The sequence below is a fragment of the Microcebus murinus genome, chromosome 2 (genome assembly GCF_040939455.1).
Source record: "Microcebus murinus isolate Inina chromosome 2, M.murinus_Inina_mat1.0, whole genome shotgun sequence".
Classification (NCBI taxonomy): domain Eukaryota; kingdom Metazoa; phylum Chordata; class Mammalia; order Primates; family Cheirogaleidae; genus Microcebus; species Microcebus murinus.
This window is the reverse complement of record NC_134105.1, coordinates 68,653,074-68,675,599: the sequence shown is the minus strand read 5'-3', so window position 1 is coordinate 68,675,599 and position 22,526 is coordinate 68,653,074. Positions and strand designations below refer to the sequence as shown.

The following is a 22,526-nucleotide window of genomic DNA, read 5'->3' as shown; positions in this document are numbered from 1 at the left end:
TTTTCAGAAAATGTAAAATAATATAAAAATGTTACAAATATTTGAATGTATACTCTAAACCAGTCAGTGATAATCTGAGTATACAGAGCTGCACATTGGAGCCCTTTTTGCATTGAACAGATCATTGTGGCTTTGAAATTGTCTATAGAAACAGACTTGTCATAGGGCCTTTGTTTTCTCATGATAATAATATATATATATGCATAAATACATATATAGCGAAATTCAAAATAAAAAAAAAATTGTTTATTTGGAATTCAGCATGAACACCAGATGTCCCGTGCTTGTTTGGTGAACATTATTTCTTTAATCTTCTTTTTCAAAAATTACTTTTATCTTTAAAATAACACGTGTGGAAGTTGTATGTTATTATTGTTAGTGGTAGTCTGTAATGCTGTTAACTTAAAGCAAAGTAACTCTTTATAGAATTTTGCTTACCAAATAAATATCCTCTAGAGACATTCAGGTGTATGATATCATTATCTAAGAATAAATTTGTTTTTTCTTACTTTCTCTCTTACTAATGTCATCCACAGGGTGATAAAGGACAAATAGGACCCATAGGAGAAGTTGGAAGCAGAGGTTCTCCTGGACAAATTGGGAAAAGTGGTCCTAAGGGTGCCAGAGGAACAAGAGGTGCTGTGGTCAGTATTTGCTTTGTTTCCAGAACTGAGTCACTGTGGATGGGAAAGAAATGTATCCATGTCCTTAAAGCTTCATCCCTTGATTAACTTTACAGAGAAGGCAATAATTCCATTGAAAATAATCTACCTCCGTGGGATGTGGAGAATTGTAAGCATTCCACAGTACTTAAATGGCTTAGTGGTTTCTGGACATGAGGAAGGAAAGGGAAAAAAAAACCTGAAAATGGAAATAAAATATGAAATGAGGTTTTAAAAAAATCAGATAACTCCTATCCTAAGTAGGAAAGTTTATATGCCTCACACTTAAAATCAGGATTTAGTATCTGTACAGAACTATGCTGTTATGGTTGACAAATTGCTTTGAAAATTAGGTTTACTTGAAATGAGTTTTCTTATGTCTTGGACTCCACATACTTTATCTGGAAATTATTTGTCTAACCAGCTGTAATAAATCTAACATGTAATTATATCTTCAGTCTTTTGCATGAATTTTGCATGACGTTAGAAACAAGTGTGGCATGATACTTCAGAACCTATAGTAGCAAAATTATTCAGAAAATTGTTCAGAAAGTCACAGCATGAAAGAGATGCAAAATATTTAAAAGATTTTCCAATTTAATCTTCTGTTTCATAAGCTTATTTACGATATGCATGTGTATTTCCTGGTCTCCATTTAAATGCCACAAAGGCTAGACTTTTCAGAAAGGCTTTTTGGAGACCATTGCATAATCCATTTGTTGTCTGGGGAAAGTTTCCCCCAGGCTCATTTTAAGTATTCCTTTCTTTACTACTCCAGGCTTTTCTTACTTTCTTTTATTTAAATTACTAATATTCCTATATATTTGGCCTATATGTTCAAAAACATTCTATAATATGATTAATTTTTAATAAACATAAGAACTGATACATCCAAAAAATATTTCCTTCAAAGTAGGCTCCTACTTTGGATTTTTCACTATAAAAGTATTTACTTTTTAAATTTCGACCCATTTCCAAACTGCCTTCCCAAGAGTTTTCACCAAATTTACACTCCCAACACCACCATTTCATATTAATTCTCTTAATGTTTGCCAGTCTGATAAATAAGAAAGTATATCTCATTTTTTTCTTTCTATTTACATTTTCCAATTGCAGCTAAGTAATTGGTACTTTTTTCCTCTGAAAGTTGCCTGTTCACATATACTTTACAAATTATCTTGTTGTCTTTTTCTTATTGATTTGTAGCCATTCATATAATTTTAAATATTAACATAATTTTGTTAAATATTTTATAAAATATATTACAAATATATTCCCTTTCTGTCATTTCTCTTTTGACTTTGTACATATCTGTTGTTACACACAACACTTTAATTTCTACATAGTCCAACTTGTCAGTCTTTTCCTTCATAGGTTCTTTTTTTTTTTTTTTTTTTTTTTTGAGACATAGTCTCACTTTGTTGCCCAGGCTAGCATGAGTGCGGTCGCATCAGCCTAGCTCACAGCAACCTCAAACTCCTGGGCTCAAACAATCCTTCTGCCTCAGCCTCCCAAGTAGCTGGGACTACAGGCATGTGCCACCATGCCCGGCTAATTTTTTCTATATATATATTAGTTGGCCAATTAATTTCTTTCTATTTATGGTAGAGACGGGGTCTCACTCTTGCTCAGGCTGGTTTCGAACTCCTGACCTCGAGCAATCCACCCACCTTGGCCTCCCACAGTGGTAGGATTACAGGCGTGAGCCACCGCACCGGGCCTCCTTCATAGGTTCTGAGTTTTATTTCTTTATTAGAAATGCACTCTCTACTTAAAATATATAAAAATATTTTTCCATATTCTAATACTTTGATAGCTTCATTTTTACCCTTTACTCTTTAGGACATATGGAGTTTTTTGTTTGTTTTGTTTTGTTTTGTTTGGCGTATGAGTTGAAGAAGACTAATTTTCTTTTCCAAATTGATAGATAATTGTCCTAATTCCAAAATGCATTTCCAAAATGTGCTTTTCCAAAATGCTACCCTTCCTATGAAGTAAATTCTCAAGTATTCATTGGTCTGTTTTTTTTTTCTAGTTTCTTCTCTTGATTTGGTAGTTGTATTTCTGAGTCAATAACACTATTTTAATTATTATACTATTACAATACCTTTTGAGATCTGTTAGGGCAAATAATTCATAATTCATTTTTTAAAAAAGTTTGGCTCTTACTGTGATTTCCTCTTTCAGATGAACTTTAGAATCAGCTCATCAATTTCCTTTTTTTTTTTCTTTTTAACTTTTTGTAGAGACAAGGTCTCACTATGTTGCCCAGGCTGGTCTGGAATTCCTGACCTCAGGCAATCCTCCTGCTTCAACCTCCCAAAGGGCTGGGATTATAGGCATGAGTGCCACTCCTGGCCTCATCAATTTCCTTTAATATTGAATCTTTCTCTAGAGAAACACCATATGTCTTTCCTTTTACTCATATCTTCTTTCTATCCTTCAACAAAGGTTTGTTATTTCCCTTATCTCTGTTCTTAAACATTTGTTAGGTTTATTCTTAGTTTTTTTAGGGTTTTATTCTCAGTGCTAATGTAATCTTTTTTCCATTTCATCATATTGGAGGTGCTGTGTAAGAAAACTACTTATTTTTATATTTTGATATTATGTCTACGTCACTGAATGTAGCTTATTTTCATGGATTCTTTAGGCAAATAATATCGCCTCCCCTTATTTATTTTCCTGGCTTAGTATATTGATTAGAACTTCTAGTATAATGGTGAATAGAAAGCTGTCATGATAGTGGAAATCTTGTCTTGTGCCTATCTCTAGTGAAAATGCTTCTAATGTTTTATTGTCAAGTGTTATTTGCAATTCTTTTTTAGAACATACCCTTTATTAGTTTAAAGAAATTTCCATTCTTAAGTGAGAGTTTGGATGAGGAGTAGATGTTGAATTTTATCAAATGCTTTTACAACATTTGTTTAGATAGTCCCATGCTTTCTTTCCTTTGTTTGTTAAAACAAGGATTTCTAAAAGTTGAGTTAACTATAAATTCCTACGGTAAATCTTACTTAGATATGATTGTATTAATATGATTCTTTTAATGATACTGGATTCCATTTTCTAATCTTTTATTTAAGAGTTTTGTTTTAGTTTATTGCATTTAGTTTATCTTAGGAATGTTGTATCTGTATTTGTAAGCAAAATAGGCCTATAGTTTTTGGGGATTTTTTTTTTAAAGTGTAGTATCATTAAGTTGGGTATAAGAGTTGAGTAATCCTTAAAAAAAGGGGTAGTAAATTTTCCAGATTTTTCTCTCTGTGTAACATTTCAGAACATAAATATCTGTTCTTTAAAGATCTTGATAAAACTTGCCTTTAAAATAATCTGGGCATGATGATATTTTATTAGCAGTAGGTCTTTGACTTTTTTTCAAATTTTCTCTCTTCTTGACTAAACTTTTAAAGTTTTTTCCCCAAAAAAATCATCTATTTTATCTAGATCTTCAATGTAGTGGGTAAAACTTATAATTGCTATGTTCTTAGAATTAATTTTTTTTCATGTGGTCATGTCCTTATTCTTGTCTCTAATGTGGTTTTATTGTGTCTACTCTTTTTCTTGATCAGATTTGCCAAAGATTTAGCTATTTTATTAGTCAGTTCAAAGAGTACTTTCCAGATGTCAAGTTGTCAAATAAGCATATGAAAAGATCTTCTGTATTATTAGTCATTAGGGAAATCGACATTAAAACTACCAGGAGAGTGGTAGTTTTTTATTTTAGAGTTAGGCTAAAATAAAAAATACTGATAATATCCAATACTGATGAGGATACAGAGCAAAAGGAACTCTCATACATTGCTGATAGGAATGCAAAATGGCATAGCCATTCTAGAAAACAGTTTGGCAGTTTCTCAAAAAGCTAAGCGTGTACTTGCTTTATGACCAAACAATCTCACTTTCAGGTATGCATATTGGAGAAATGAAGGTTTATGTTCACACAAAAATCCACACATAAATGTTTATAGCAATATTATAAAACTAGAAGCATCCAAAATGTCCTTCAGTGGATGAATAAACTGTGGTACATCTACATAATGAATAGTATCAACAATACAAAGGAATGAACCACTGATACACATCAGAACTTAGACGAATCTTCAAAGAATTATGCTCAAAGAACTTAAACTCAAAAGGTCATGTCATATACGATTTTATTTATATAATATTCTGGAAATACCCTCTCCTCCTCCCCTCACAAAAAATGCAATAAACAACAGATCTATGTTTGCCAGAGCTTAGAAGTGAGGAGAGTGTGAAGACAAAGTGGCAGCAGGAGAGAAGTCTTTCGGTACTGGAACTGCTTTGCATCCTCTCTATGGTGATAGTTAAGAAATCTATACATGTAAAAAACTCTCTGAACTATACATAAAAAAAGGGAATTTTACTGTTTGTAAGTAAAACAAAATAGAGTTTCATCTGAAAAACAAAAAAGAAACAAAGAGTACTTTGTTTTCTTAATCAACTTTTATTTATGGTTCTCTATTTCATTTATTTATGCTTTAATATTAATCTTTCTCCTCTTTGAGTTTATTTTTTAACACTAAAAATTCCTTTTATCGAAGCATAATATAAATAAAGAAAAATGCATATATTGTAAATATACTGTAAGTGTAAACTTGATGCACTTTTACAGATCGAACATACTCATTAACCAGCATCATTTAGAGTTTTGTTTTTAAGATTTAACTTGCAGGAGCCTTTCTCAGATTCACTAAATCAGAATCTCAAAGTTTTGAGGCCCAAGAATCTATATTTTCAATGAATTTCTTAGGAATTTATTGGGCACCAAGTTGCATTTGTGAGCTACTATATGGAACCCAGTATGCATGACTTGGGTAGAGATAAGATATTAGGTAAGTCATGGAGTCTTGAAGGAGAGTGGAATAATGAATCCCCCTGCTTTAGGAAGAATTCCAACAGTTGTTTGATGAAGAAACGCATGGCAAAAACCTTACAGTTGCCTTCCAATATTATCTTTTATTATTTAGTAATAGAACCCTGATTTTCAGTGAGGCACATAGTTACCCAGAATGAACACTAAATGTTGGCCTTCTTTGCAGCTCGGTGTGGCCACGTGACTAAATTTTAGCCAATGGGATATGAGAGAAGTATCGTACATGACTTCTAGAAAGTCTTATTTTTTTTCTTTTTCTATTTTTTTTTTTTTATTTTAACCTAGCTATGTCATTGACTTTTCTTTTATTTCAAAAAAAATTTAGGGGGTACAAATATACTTTTGTTACATAGATGAATTATATCATGCAGAAGTTAGGGCTTTCAGTTACCCATCACCAGAATAACACACATTGTACCTGACAGGTAAATTTTTATCCCTCCCCTCCACCTTTCTTAGTTTCCAATGTCCATTACATCTCTTTATGACCATATATGTCCCTCGTTTAGCTCCCACTAATAAGTGAGAATATGTGGTATTTGTTTTTCCATTCCTGAGATACTTCACTTAGGTCTCTAGTTCCATCCAAGCTGCTACAAAAGACATCATTTCATTCCTTTTTATGGCTGAGTAGTACTTCATTATATCCATGCACACACACATACACACAGCACATTTTCTTTATCTACTCATCAGTTGATATTGGTTCCATATCTTTGCAGTTGTGAAATGTGCTGCACTAAACATTCAGGTGCAGGTGTGTTTTTGATACAATTACTTCTTTTCCTTGGGAATCCAGTAGAGATATTGCTGGATCAAGGAGTAACTCTACTTTTAGTTCTTTGAGAAATCTCTGTGCTGCTTTCCACAGTAATTTTACTAGTTTACATTCCCACCAACGGTGTATAAGTGTTCCCTTTTCACTGCATCTGCACAAACACCTATTGGTTTTTGACTTTTTAATAATGGCAATTCTGACATGGGTAAAGTGGTATCTCATTGTGGTTTTAATTTGCATTTCCCTGGTAATTAGTAATGTCGAGCATTTTTGCAGATGTTTGTTGGGCATTTGTGTATCTTCTTTTGAAAAAAACCTGTTCACATCTTTTGCCCACTTTTTGATGGGGTTATTTGGTTTTTCTTGATGATTTGTCTGAGTTCTTATAGATTCTGGATATTACCCTTTGTTAAATGTATAGCTTGCAAATATTTTTTCCCATTATGTATGTTATCTATTTACTCTGTTGGCTATTTCCTTTGCTATACAGAAATGTTTTAATTTAATTAAGTCCTATTTATTTAATTTTGTTGTTGCTGTATTTGCTTGTGGGTCTTACTCATAAATTCTTTGCCTAGACCAGTGTTTAAAAGAGTTTTTTCGATGTTTTCTTCTATAATTTTTATGGTATCAGGTCTTACATACAAAGTCTTTAATGCCTCTTAAGTTAATTTTTATATATGGTGAGAGATAGAAACAGTTTCATTCTGCTGCATGTGTCCATCCAATTTTCCCAGCACCATTTATTGAATAGGGCATCATTTCTCCAGTGTGTGTTTTTGTCTCCTTTTTGAAGATCAGTTGGTCGTTGCTATATGGTTTTATTTCTGGGTTCTCTATTCTGTTCCATTGGTCTATATGTCTACCTTTAAACAGTGCCATGTTGTTCTGATTACGTGTAGTATATAATTTGAAGTCAGGTAATGTGCTGCCTCCAGTTTTATTTATTATTTTTGCTTATAATTACTTTGGTTATTTGGGCCCCTTTCTTGGTTCCATATGAAGTTTAGGATTCTATTTCTAGATCTGTGAAAAATGATGTTGGTATTATGGTGGGAATTGCATTGAATCTACAAATCACTTTGGGCAGTATGGACATTTTAACAATGTTGATTTTTCCAATCCATGACCATGGGACATTTTTATATTTGTTTATGTCATCTATGATTCTTTCATCAGTGTTTTGTGGTTCTCCTTGTAGAAAATCTTTCACCTCTTTTGTTAAGAATATTTCTAGGTATTATTTTCTTTGTAGCTACTGTAAATGGTGTTGAGTTCTTTATTTGACTCTTAGCTTGACTAGTATTCATATATAGAAATGCTATTGATTTTTGTACATTAATTTTTTAACCAGATACTTTACTGAATTTATTTATCAGTTCTGGTTTTTGGTGGAGTCTAGTTTTGGTGGAGTCTCTGGTGGAGTTTCTAGGTATAAGAGCATATCTTTGGCAAACAGGGATAGTTTGACCTCCTCTTTCCCTATCTGGATGTCCTTTATTTCTCCGTCTTGCCTGATTGCTCTGGCGAGGACTTCCAGTACTATGTTGAATAGAATTGGTGACAGTGGGCATCCTTGTCTTGTTCTGGTTTTCAAAGGGAATGCTTTCCACTTTTGTCCATTCAGTATAGTTTGTAATATATGGCTTTTATTATTATAGGTATGTTCTTTCCATATCTAGTTTGTTGATGGTTTTTGTCAATAGAATACTTTTTTGTCATCTGTTGAGATGATCATATGATCTTTGTTTTTAATTCTGTTTATGTGGTGAATCATATGTATTGATTTGTCTTTATTGAACCATCCTTGAATTCCTGGAATGAAACCCACTTGATCGTGGTGAATTATCTTTTTGATGTGCTGTTGAATTCAGTTTGCTAGTGTTTTGTTAAGGATTTTTGCATCTAGGTTCGTAAGGGATATTGGTCTATAGTTTTCCTTTTTTGTATGTCCTTTCCTGGTTTTGGTATTATGGTGATACTGATTTCGTAGAATGAGTTAAGGAGGATTCCCTCCTTCTCAATGTATTTGAACAGTTTCAGTAGAATAGGTGCCATTCCTTCTTTGTAGGTCTTGTAGCATTCAACTGTGAATCTGTCCAGTCTGGGGAATTTTTTGGTTGGAGAATTTTACTGTTTCATTCTTGCCACTCATTATTGGTCTGTTCAGGATTTCTATTTCTTCCTGATTCAAGCTTAGGAAGTCATGTGGTTCCAAAAATTTATCCATTTCCTGTAAATTTTCTCGTTTGTGTATGTAGAATTGTTCATAAAGTGATAGATGATAATTTTTATTTCTGTGGTACCAATTGTAATATCTCCTTTTTCACTTCTGATTGAATTTATTTGAACCCTTTCTCTTCTGTTTCTGGCTAATCTGGCTAGTGGTCTATCAATTTTGTTTAACTTTTGAAAGAACCAACGTTTTGTTTTATTGACCATTTGTAATTTTTTGTGTGTTTATTTTCATTTCATTTAGTTCTGCTCTGAGGTTTGTTATTTCATTTCTTCTCCTCTCTTTGGTTTGTTCTTTTTTAGTTCCTTGAGGTGTGATTTCAGGTTGTTAATTTGTGATGTTTCTGTCTTTTTGATGTAAGCATTTAAGGCTATGAACCACCTCACACTCACACACTCCCACCCCCACTGCCAACACTGCTTTTCAATATCACATAGATTTTGCATGATTGTCTTTCAGTTTGAATTCTCTTTTGATTTCCATCTTAATTTCATTATTGACCCAATGGTAATTCAGCAACAAGTTGTTTGATTTCCATGACTTTGTGTAGATTTGAGGTTTTCTCTTGGAATTGATTTCTAGTTTTATTATGGAATTACCATGTAATTTAAGAAGACACATGGTATGATTTCAATTTTTCTAAATTTCCTGAGACTTATTGTATGGGCTAAAAAATTATCTGTCTTAGAAAATGTCCCATGTGCTGTTGGGAAGAATACATATTCTGTAATTTATGGGCAGAATGTTCTGTAAATGTCAGTTAGGTCCATCTCTTCTAAATTCCTGTTTAAGTCCATGTTTCTTTGTTGACTTTCTGCCTCAATGATCTGTCCAGTTCTGTCAGTGAAGTATTGAAGTCCCTGGCTATCATGATGCTGCTGTTTATTTCTTTGCTTAGATTTAGTGAAATTTACTTTATGAATCTTGGAGCTCCTGTGTTAGGTGCATATGTATTTAGCATTGTTATATCTCATTGCTGAGTTGCTCCCTTCATCATTATATAATAACTGTCTTTACCTTTTTTTATAATTGTTTATTTAAAGTCTGTTTTATCTGATATAAGAATAGCTACTCCTGCTTGTTTTTTGGTTCCATTCATGTGTAGTATTTTTTCCTATCCCTTTACCTTGAGTCTATGAGAATCCTTGTGACTTATGGGTTTCTTGGAAACAGCATATAATTGGGTTTTGTTTTTTCATCTATTCAGCCAGTGTATATCTTTTAAGTGGAGCATTAAGACTATTTACACTCAGTGTATTGATATGTGAGATACTGTTCTGTGCCTCATGTTGAATGATACCTGGGTGCTTTGTTTTCTCTGTTCTGTTACTGTTTTATAAGCTAGTTTTTCTTATTTTTTGTAGAGACTCAGTCTCACTATGTTGCTCAGGCTGGTCTTGCACTCCTAGCCTTAAGCAATCCTCCCACCTTGGCCTCTCAAAGTGTGATTTATTGATTTCTGAAAGCAGTTATTGAGGTCTCTTCATTAGTGTTGACTTCTCTCCCACTTAATTTTAGAGATTACATATTTTGAAAATATGCTCGTAGGTACATTAAGGTTCATGACTCATATTTTCTATATGAATCACACATTTTATTACTTTTTGTATTGGTTCTAGAGTCAGTAGCAACCTTTAACCTTGCCTGCTTTTCTGGCCACAGTTCCCATATTTACTCATTTATCTTCCAGGAAAATGTTGCTGCTATCAAATACCCAGCACAAGTAGAGGAATAGGAAGACCTTTTGACTCCTTTCCTCAGTTAGTCAACCTGATGCTATCCTGCCCCTTTAATCTCTTGATTTCAGAGTTTGAAACTTTCTTGAGACCATGTATTTGCACATGTGCAGCAGTTTTTTTTCTTTGCATATGTTCAGCCCTAGTTTTGTGTCTCAAATCATAAAATTTTGGTCCATTGATGATGTTTACTTGTTTTCCAGTATTATTATTCAATTAAATAGCTTTCTTCTCTCTCTCTTTCTCGTCACCTTCCCCACATGGGAATAGTGAAATAAATATATGTCATTCACCCATCTTGATCTAATATGCACTAGTTTTTTGGAGAGCTTTAGCAAGTTTTCTTATGTTATTTTCAGTTTTAGCATGAACTGAGTAGTTACATTCTAGTCAAAATTATTCACCTAGACAATGGCTGAGATCTTATTTTTTAAAATTGATTTTCTACAGTTCTTTATTCAGACTGAAACTTGATCTTAACCAAATGGGTCTAAATATACTGATCAATGGTTAATAATTGCAGTATCAACTTTCTTAGGAGTCACAAAATATAGTGAAGCAGTATGATCAGATGGGAAATACTCTACATGTAGAATCAAGAAAACTGGTTGTAGTACCTAGTTAGTGTGAATTTTGACAATCACATATGTGTTCTGTGCCTTAATTTGCTCATCTCCTATTTGTTTTGAGACTCAAATAGAAGAGTTGATATGGAATCTTTTTGATAATATCAAATATAGGACATTTTAGAATCTTTATTTTTGCTTTTTTCAATTGTCTGAATCATCTTTTTAGTAGGTTATGGGCATTTAATGATGAGCCTTTAATCTATATGGTTTCCCCATCTATAAAATACTAATAATGAGAGTAATCATAGAGTGATTATTACACGTAAATTGTCAACCATTGCTGTTTTAACAGCTATAACCAGGATAAAAACTGTATTTATCAAAGCATCTGTAATGAACAATGAGTATGGAGTTCCCCTGGATCTCATAGTGACAATGTCAAAAATCATCGGACAGCACACTCTAATATTCAATGATACACATCTACCACAAACTTTGACATATATAAACTACATTTCCAATAAATTGATAGGGACCATTAGAATTCTGACAACCAAAAGTATTTCTTTTAATATTTTTTACTTATTTATTTATTTTTGTCTTTTTTGCTCTGCTTCATCCATGTTAAGAATAAAGTATTTCTTTTAATATGATTAAGTATATTCATATCAGAAATAAATCAAAAAGATATTTTTGTGGGACTTTTCTGGTTCAGAAGATAAATAAAGACAAAGTTGGGGTGTTATTTTTTGTTTTCCCATTTCAGACTAGGTAGAATTTCAACCATAAAAAATCTAAAGGTAACAATTTAAACAGAAGGAGTACAAGTTTAATGATTTAAACATTTGTCTATGTTCTTTCTCACTAATATTTACTTTGTTTTTCAGGGACATTTAGGATTGATGGGACCTGATGGAGAACCAGGAATTCCAGGATATAGGGTAACTATTTCTAATTGAAAAAATATATACAGTACATATTTACATGAAAACATATATTAAAGGTTATATCCTAAATATACATATTACGATGAAATCTTTCTGATAAACCTTTCTAACATATTTAGGCTTCATCCTTCTATAGAGTGAACCCTATTTTTCATTTCAGAATAGTGTAATATCTAATAGCATGGGCTTGAAGGCCTATGAGCATATATAAATGATTTAGAGAATATCTACTTGTCCTTTTGTAGGGCCCTCATGGTCAGCCAGGACTCTCTGGATTGCCAGGACCTAAAGGAGAAAAGGTATGTATATACTGGCTTTTTAATCATAAAGTAAAACATTGAATTAGTGAATTCTTTCTGAAAGAATACATGCAAACATTTTTAAGGAATAAAAGAAGTGCTTTTCAAGTTGAAAACTTTACAAATTCTAGAAAAAAATAATAAATGTCAAGTTACTAAAATTTAAAAAAATTATTAAAATATCTTCCATGTTCTGTTTTCAAGACTGAGGTGAAATAATATATGTTAAAGTTCTTTGCAATCTGTAGAGCTTTGTAAAAGTAAAATTAATTACTTATTAAGAGATTGTAAGGCTCTAGATTAAATTACTAATTACAGTATATTAATATCAAATTTTTTAAATTTCTTTTAGAGACAAAGTCTCACTCTATTGCCCAGGATGACTCAAATTCCCTGGTTCATGTGATCTTCCTGCCTCAGCCTCCCGAGTAGCTGCTACCACACCCAATTCATTTATATTAAAATTTTTTGATGATTTAGGAATAATTACAAAAGTCCTCTTGATTTATATCATTGAAAACCCAACATTTTGAGAAAATCCCTAAGCTGTATTTTATGTAATTAAAGCACACAGACACTACCAAGAAGAATCTTATATAAATTACAACTCTGTATAAAATATCATATGCTTAGTCTCTTAGGTAAAAATTTTCCACTTGAAAGAGATAAAATCAAATTGTGTTATTTCCTAACATATTAAAAAGTAGTAGGCTGTGTATTTTTGAAGGTTGATTTATTAATTTAGTTTTGTTTATAAATCATTATTTTCATTTTAGGGCTACCCAGGAGAAGATAGTACAGTCCTAGGACCACCTGGGCCTCGAGGTGAACCAGTAGGTCTTTTTCTAAAATTATTTTGACCTTTCAAGATAAAATGCAGTTCGTATAATAAATTCACAATACCAATCACATCTTTTCAAGAAGTTTTGTTAGTTTTATCACATAGTTTGATAGGAGAACAGTATTTGTGGTCTCAAAATCTAAGTGATGTAAAAGTGTTGGATATAAAAAATATGCAGTTCAAGATCCTTAACATAATAAATAGGTTTAATATAGTGACTACCCAAATCTAACTTTCAGCACTGAATGAGTCATAACAAGTTTTACAGAGATTATAAAAAAATTATATAGGGTAGATATTTCTTTAATTATCAAGTTCAGGTTTATTTCTGTCTGATTTATATACTTTTTATAACATCTTGCACACAGTTGTCAGATGATTTCAAGACCTTCTAGCCACTTATTAGAACCAATAACCTTTAAAGATCACTGATCAATTGTCTTATAATTAAGCATTTTAAAGGCTAACTGTAACCATGGTTTTTGAAAAGTAGCTATTATAGCTTTGATTATCTGAATAATTGTCTCTATATTCATGTTTGCCTATAACACTGTCTAAAGAACATATGTAAATTAAATGGGTAAAACAAAATTCTTAGTTCACAGAAATAAATATAATTGGTTATATTTTCCATTTTTCACATAGTATCATATAGGATAAAAGAATTCTAAGGCACAAGGATCAGAATATGTAGTCATTCCTGATATTTTGATTTCATTTTTTGGAGATGATTAAAAATTATACTTTGAGAAAAAGGAAATATTCTAAACTTTTTCTGATTAAATCAAGCCATCTTATATAGAGATGAATTTGTCTGAATGAATACATAAGTTTCATTATCAAATATATTCTAGTCTCTCTAAACCACTAAGAGAGGGACGTATATGGAAACAATGTAAAAATTTAAAATCAAATGGGAAAAAATTGGCAAAAGGAATATAGCAGTGCTTGTTTAGTCCAGATTCAGGTATGCCAGAATTAAAGAATGTCAGCTAAACTATAATAAATCTATTAAAAATCTCACACAACAATGGTAGTTTTTTATACAGTAGATATGGTACAGGCATGAAATTTAAACCAAGAATAATCTAAATAATTAAAGCAAAGTCAGAGATTGTTGTATTTATATTATGTCTATTAACTTCATCCACATAGGAGTAAGTTAAAATTTATCAATTAGTGCTCCATAATAAACTCTATTTTGCCAACTAATGTCAATTTAAGTTTCTGTTCAGACAATAGGTCCTAATATGCAATAACTGATATTTCAAGTTCATTTTAGTGTTGATAATTTGAACAATTTATCATAAAAAAGATTTTGTATTAGAAATGTTTAGAAAAAAATTTGTAGGTATGAGTTTATTGGGCTAGTTTCTGCCTTAAATATTAAAGTTAAGAAGTACAGTTTTATTAGGTTAATTTATGCCTTGAGAATTAAAAATTCCACAGGTTAAAGGATCAATAATAGAAATTTTGATGAAGAATGATGAAGTGGGATGAACTATTAAATACTTTGTGAAAGATCATTTAAATATAATCTTATATAATTAATGGAATTAAGTAAGTGGCTGAACAATCCTGCTTAAATTTTTTCAATCATTTTAACATTAAATAAAAATGCACATTATTTTGGCATATTTATAACATACTGCACTTATCTAAAATTTATATTTCTTAATTGGACTCCATTTCTTCAATATTTTTTCTAGCAGAATCATTATGAAATTCTATTTATATAATTGAATGCTTAGCATATTTTAATGATGTTCTTAGTATCACTGAAATTCAATATTTTGAAATTATTTAGTGGAACTAAAAACTTATTATACATTAGTTTTTATATTTTTGGTAAAAGAATAAACCACATTAAATCTGCATTCATGAATACTCAGTTCCAGCTGTGAAATTGATTGTTTTTGTGTGTGGTCTCTGTAGGGTCCAATGGGGGAACAAGGAGAGAGAGGAGAGCCTGGAGCAGAGGGATATAAGGTAATTACTGCAACTTATATACCTTGCTTCTGAATTTCAATAGGCTTCTCTGTGGTTCTACTCAATTTCAAATGAAAATAAGCATCATTGACATAGCTATTAATAGAACTGCCTTATTTTTTAATCCTAGAAGAAGCCTAGTTCTACTTTCTGTTCCTTTTCCCTAGAATCAGATTCTTTGTCTCTTCCCACAGCTGCTTTTCCCCATCATTGTTCAGATCTCAGCTAAAATGTTACCTTCTGAGAGACCTTCTGTGAATGCCCTAAAATAGATCTACAACCATCACTTTGGATATACTACTTGATTTTCTTTATGACGTTTTGTGCTATATTATCACCTTTTTATACATGTTTCTTTGTTTATTGTCTATCTTCCTCCACCAAAATGTAACATCCATGAGAATAAAATCTTGTCTCTGTTTTTCATCATTATACTCCCAATTTTTAAAACACTAAGTTCGTGGTATATGGTAACAATTCAATAAAGAGTTGTCAGATGGGTGGATAAATGCCATTATACTCTCAAGATTTAAGTCAGTTCTTACTCTCTTCCATTCCTTAGAAGGATTTATAAGACCAACTTAATCAACTACAAATATATGAGACTATGTGTAGAACTTATTCAGTGTTATTTTTTAGAATCACATTTGCATTGAGGATGTTCTGTATCCCTGCCTTGTATCTTTTCCCTCACTATTTACAGTGTCAGTTGCTAAACAAAATGGTCATCTGCTAACTCTGTGCCTATAGTTCCTGTCTTATTCCTTCCCTCATAACATTCTCTGACCACCTACAAAATTATGTAATGTTTATTTACATAAATCCTATCTGTCCTTTATAATTTCATTCAAACTCCTTTTTCTTCTGACTCTAGCAGTAATCTTGCCCTCTTCTGTAGTCCTATAATATTATTGCTTATCTAAGTCGTTCTACACAAATGTTTTACCATCTTCTGTTGCTAACTTTACTTTGCTAATTGTTCTTTAATGAGCAAATGTCTTAACTCCCCAGTGTGAATGTGACTTCTTTCTTTCTTGTACAGTAACTAATTATGATCCCTATGCATACTAGGCTTCAAGTAATGAATTTATGGGTTAATTGATTTGATACATCTCTCTGAATCACTATCTAGATCCAGTGTTCTAGAAAATGTTCCAGAACATTTTTATCACTTCCAAAAGGTAGCCCCATTCCTATTAAGCACTCTCTATTCCTTTCTTCCAGCCACTGGCAACCACTATTTTTTATGTTTCTATGGATTTATGTATTCTGGATATTTCATATGAATGGAGTCATCTAATATGTAGCCTTTTGTGTCTGGCTTCTTTCATTTAGCATAATGTTTTAGAGGTTCATCTGTATTGTAGAATGTATCAATACTTCATTCTCTTTTATAGTTGAGTAATGCTTAAGCTTTTTAAAAATACTTTTACAGTCACAAACATCTTTACAGCTGTGGTGAACTCATGATTATACTGTACAGGAGAAAAATGGAATGGATAATGCATATTTTGCTTCTTTTGGTTGTGAACTATTAGAAATTTTTAAAATTCTTCTCACTATTCTTTGTTCTTTTTGTATTTAAAAAAACTTAGAATGACAAAAGTCAAATGTCTTGCTTATTATTATTAACAAATACTTATATATACTGTCACACTTTATGTATTATGTATGATAAAATTTCTACAAATTCTGTCTTGGTCATTCATCATGTATTGCATGTCTGCCATAGGCCAGAAGTAGAGCTAGGTACCATATATAACACCCAAAACACAGTCCCTGCCCCTGGGGACATATGTGAGATATATAGAATAAGAACATTTAATCACTATAAAATAGACATAGTAAATCATAGCTGTAAAATATGTACAATTATGACATGTCAACTAAAAATAAAAGGAAAAACAATTATGACTGTCATCCTGCAAAACTATACATTACATAGGTGGAGATAAATATTTTTAGGCTTGAAAGAGCCAGAGACATGGAGGGAATAAGCATTATCCTGTCAACATCCACTTTTTAAAGGTATGAACAGAAACACATGGATACCCAAGATTAAGTCAAGCTAAACGTATACAAAACAAATTTCCAGAAATATATTAAATAAATTATACTATATCTCAAACTCCTTTTTACTTAGGTCTGGCAAAGGCCATAGAATTTTTTACACACAATAAAATAACTAAATCCCAACTTGGCCTTTGCTCCTTAACATCAGTCATACATATCCAAATAGCTGTTGGACATCATCATGGACACTTCAAACTCAGTATGTCCCAAACCATAGATAGTATCTCATCCTTTATAAATTTATCCTGATCATCCTCTGATTATATCCTCATTTCAGTGAATAATACCACCACCCACTGGGATGTCCAAGCCAGTAAATGAATTCTCTCTTCTCTCTGTCTCTCCCTCCCTTTCAGTGCCTCCGCCCCCTCAACTCACAGTTATCTTTCACATTCAATTGGTCAGCTCTTTTGATTCTTAAATATTTCTGGAATGTAGCCACTTTGCCCTACTTTATTCTAGGCTTTCATCATTTTTTGTCTGAATAATTTTCATAGCTTCCTAACTAGACTCCCTGTCCCTAGTCACAGCTCTCTCTGATCCATACTCTGCTTAGCGTGTTCTGTCAGATGAACCTCTATTTCCCACCTTATTCCTTCTGCCAAAATGTCCTCACTTAACCACTTGGACCACCCACCCTTCAAGACTGAGCTTATCATCACTTCCTTTATAAAATCCTCTCCAAGCTTCCTTTTGCCATTCAACTCACCCCATCACTAATATTATCCAGCAAATTCCATCTATCCATAACCTTTTCTACATTACTTTATAATAACATTTACCATAGCATATTCAATTTTTACCACTACAGAAAAATGGTCATTGTTAATTTTTATTGGGATATATTAGACCAGAGTAACTGTAGTGAAACTCCTAGAAAGCAGATACGTCTTGGTGAGATTTGCATTCAAACTTCACAAAGCCAAGAGAGGAGCTGGCTATGATCGTTCTGAAAAAATCTCTGTAAAACTAAAGACAGGGTCGTAGCAAAGCCATAATTTGCCATGATAGTTCTAAGTTTTATAGTTTGCTCGTATGCTCACTCTGACTTCACTTTACAACTCCAACTTTTCACCAGCCACTTCTCTCCTGAATCCTGTTTGATAAGTGACCTACGAGTTGTCATATTTACTTGTACCAGGTTCCGTCTTAATTGACCTGATTCTGTTATCTGCTGACTTTGCTCATGTTTTGCTAAGGGTCATATGCGGTAATGATTTTCTCTTTAATGTGGCCATGTGCTATACAGAAAGCTTTCCAAACTAGCCTTTCTCTCTTGCCACTGTTCGCTGCCTATAACAGGATTCATTTCCTTCCTCTGGAAGTTGAAACGTAAAACCATAAACATTTGCCTCACAGAATGCAAATAAAGAAGACTTCGATTGACCTTCCTATGAAAATAAATATTGTTAGCCTATATATGCAATCCTGTCTCTGCCTAGCCCAGGAAAAGGAGAGGAAAACTGTCTTTCCAAAGGCATTCTTTCTGTAATATACAGAAAGTAGGAAGAAAGAAATCTGAGTGAAGAGCAGGGAAAGGGATAAAGAGATTATATGTGGAATTCTTCCTGCCTAACTCTCACCTGACATGCTCCTGAGTTGTTGCTAGTTTCTGTTTACACACTTGAAAAGGGAAATGTGGTAGGTCAGCATTCCTTCTTAGGAGAGCTAAGGTGATGACAGATTAGTGAATGTCAAAGCCATTTGATATTTTATATAGTAACCACTCCCAATCTTCAGCCCAGTAAATCTACTATCCAAGCAACTGTGAACTTAATTTGTAAATGTGGAGACCATAGTATACTTTCATAGGAGGAATAAGTTGAAAAAAATAGATTTATCCTCAAGCTCTTTATTCCTTTGGTTACTGACTGTATTAGTTTTCTGAGGCTACTGTAACAAACTACCACAAAATGGGTGGCTTAAAACAACAGAAATTTATTCTCAGTTCTAGAAACCAAAAATTCAAAATCAAAGTGTCAGTGAGATCACACTCCTAGAGACACTAAGGGAGAATCCTTCCCTGTCTCTTCCCATTTCTGGTGATTGTCAGCATTCCTTGTGGCTATATCACTCCAATCTCTGCCTCTGGCCTTCTCCTCTGTCGTTTGTGTCAGTCTCTTATAAGTCTTATAAGTCTATGTCTCTTATAAGGCCCCCTCTGTGAGATTTATGGCCCATGTTGATAATATAGAATAATCTCATCTTGAGATCCTTAACTTAATAATATATGCAAAGACCCTTTTTCCAAATAAGGTCACATTCACAGATTCTGGGAATTAGGACAGAGACACATCTTTTGGGAGGCCACCATTCAACTCATTACATTAACTCATATTAAAAAAGAAAAAAAATCCTACTTTATACATGTTCTCAATCATCATAATATCCAGCAGCTATTATGTCGTATCCTATTTCCAAGAAGAATCATAATCTCTATGATATTTAAATTGAGTTTTGCAACACTTTGCTAACATTTTAAGTAATAGTATCCTATTCTTTTAAATTATGTCTCTGCTTACTCTAATAATATAATCTTTTCCATTCCTAGGGTCATGTGGGTGTACCAGGATTAAGAGGTACCATTGGACAACAAGGGCCCCCAGTATGTTTTGAAAACATTCTTTGTAATTCTGGCATTTTAATATTGATATAACTTATTTATTCTCTGCTTCATATATGATTTCTATTTTGGTTCCAATTAAAGGGCGAGCCAGGTGATCAGGGTGAACAAGGACTAAAAGGAGAAAGAGGATCTGAAGTAAGTTAAAATTCTTTAAGACAATTTGAAATTTACTGTTAGCTTAAACAGTAGGGGCATAAGGAATTTCTATTGTAATTCAAATGATCATTCATCCCTCCAGAAAAGAGATGATTGCTTTAGGCCTCTAAATAAAGTGCTTATCAGTAATTGTACTAAAACATAATTATTGGTTGATTCATATGCTTTTACTGTTATCCAAATTTTCCTTTACCACCAGCCTATTCTGGCTTCGTGAAAATTGCCTAACATTTTCCCAAACTCAGTCTCTTCTTGAGGTTTCAAACAGAAATACCAACAAGTCTTAAAAACAGCATTGTAGAGAAAAGCATATCAATCAAACCTATATAGTTGTTGTAGAAGATGTTAAAGAAAAAAATTATCCAATGGTATTTGTTAAAGCAAGATAATATTCAGGACTATTGTAATAGGTACTGAGATCACTGCAATGGAATTTTGCAGTGGGAAAGAGAGACTGGGCTCAAATCCGAATATAGCAGTGGGCAAGTGGCAATTTATAGCCTAGGAGCAGAACAGGTATCAATGAATAGAAAATTGCTCAGAGAAAACATCATGGATAAGGGAAATTCTGGTTAAACCAACCTAACAAGATTCTTGTTGAAGACAGGACAGGGTGATCAGACATCACCTGGGGAATGGTAGAGGATTAAATATCAGATATCGAGAGTGATCAAGTATCAAGGGTGGGAGTTCTTGCTAAACTAATGTAGCAGGGTTCTTTGCTAAAACTGGATTTTACAAGGAAGTACACAGATGAGCCTAAGAGAAGGTTTGGGAGCCTGACTAAAGTCTGGCCAAGCAAAGAATCTTTGTCACAGGGTAAGGGTGGAGATAGTAATTTGCGGATGAGACACAGACTCATAATTAGTTTAAAAGACATTTTTCCTTAAGAAAAATTAGGTATTTATTTTCAAGCAAATGAAAACTCTGTTGGTTTATTGAATGTAGCCTTCTCTTTTCCTATGCACTGATAAACATTGCCTCAGCCTTAGTAACTTAGTAACCAACTTTGTCATTTGCACCTCCAGTTAATTGTTGTCCTGCTTTGCATGGCTTTCTGATGTGCTATTGATTTTAAATGAAATTCTTAAGAAAATGCACTGTAGTTTAATAATAAATTAGATTAGGATGGGTTAAATGTAATGAATTTGAGATCATGTTTCTCCTAATTTATTGATTAGTCTTCAACCATACTTGTGTCTCCCACTTGGTGGCAGTAAATAATAAAATGAAGTGGAATCAGATATATTAATAGGCATTCATTCACCTAGCAGCCATTTTGAATAGTCTTGGCATCTACTCAGTAACTTCCTGTCAGGTTCATTAAGAAATAAGAAATAAAAATATTCCATGTGAGGCAAGCCTGAACAAGAAAACATGTAGAGAAATAAAATAGTTGCCACATTTATTTAGAATTTTTAGTATACAAATTAGAAAAAGTCATGGAAAAAACTGTGAACCTAGAGCACTTGTACGGCTGTCAGGCTGCTTCCTTATGTTTGTATTAAGTGTCTGAGAATCCAAGTGTTCTCCAAGGTTTGATCCTAAAATGTCTAATTTTTTACAATTAATACTTTAATATTTGCAAATTTTGTTTTTCCTTTTTGATATATATCAGGAGGAAGAAATTTTCTGATGCTTATATATGTTAAAATTATGCTAATGAAAATCAAATACTCTTACTAGACAACTGCCTCTCCAGCCTACATGGTCAGCTGTCCCTCGGTGTTAGAGCTGAAAAGTGCTAAGAAGTCATAGTTAAAATTCTGTATCATTCAAGGGAACTAGTTCTTTCCTACTTTGGTCAATGCTGGCAAACAATCCAAGCACATATTAAAAAGCCTCTTAGAATTTGAAATAGTGTTAATTGCTACAAGAGAAACCATTGACTGTGTATGATTCACTAGGGACACCTTCAGTGGCCAGGTGAGCCCTGTCCAATTGCTATCATCTTGTTTTTGCAAAGCTTTAATTTTTTGGAAATGGCCCTTTAAAATCATCTGAATAACCCTCTCATTTTTCAGTTGGAGAAATTTAAATCCCAGGGAGATTATGAGTTACCTAAAATCACAGAACTAGTTAGCAGCAGAACCAACACTAGAAACTATTTCTTGGCTCCTATTATTATATAAAAGCCTTCTATTATTTTTAAATATTTTATAAGTTAAATTAAATATAATTGATTTTACTAAACCAACTAATTCATTCATTGGGCACCTATAAAGAAAAAGTTAGAGCAAGTCAAAACCAATTACAGAACCACTACATTTTCAAAAAGACTTTTGTAATGCAAATATGAGTGAACTGTCCTATAATGGCTTTCAAAGACCCAGACTCAAGCCAAAATCTCCCAAAACTAAATTCCAGATTTTAGTGAATTGAAATTTCTTAGTTAAAGAGAATACTTCTTGCTTAACGCTCTAAATCTATGTTTGCTTTATAAAGCTGCTCTCTGAAAAGAAGTTAAAACCAGCAAAGTATTGCAATAACTGTCCTTCAGCTTCATTTAAATAAAACAAACAGACAAGAGTTTGGACTAGCATGGTATATTTTAAAATGCCCCTTATCAAAAGAACTAGACTACTTTATCTAGTAGTCTGAACATAAGACTCTTTGAATGAATCTGATTTCAAATGGGCTACTCTATTTTTCAGTGCTAGCAAGGCAAAAGAGAAAGCACAATTTTATATGTACTCTAAATAAAATTCATTTGCCTT

At 32.7% G+C, this 22,526-nt stretch overlaps 1 protein-coding gene across 1 annotated transcript in view; it reads left to right on the top strand.

The window, feature by feature from the left end:
- COL24A1 (collagen type XXIV alpha 1 chain) overlaps positions 1–22,526 on the top strand; it is a 279,723-nt gene that overhangs the window by 197,158 nt on the left and 60,039 nt on the right. Inside the window, exons 38-44 of the mRNA XM_076010342.1 lie at positions 537–644; positions 11,766–11,819; positions 12,071–12,124; positions 12,901–12,957; positions 14,901–14,954; positions 19,579–19,632; positions 19,735–19,788. Coding sequence (XP_075866457.1) covers positions 537–644; positions 11,766–11,819; positions 12,071–12,124; positions 12,901–12,957; positions 14,901–14,954; positions 19,579–19,632; positions 19,735–19,788 — 435 coding nt within the window. The remainder of the gene's footprint in view (positions 1–536; positions 645–11,765; positions 11,820–12,070; positions 12,125–12,900; positions 12,958–14,900; positions 14,955–19,578; positions 19,633–19,734; positions 19,789–22,526) is intronic.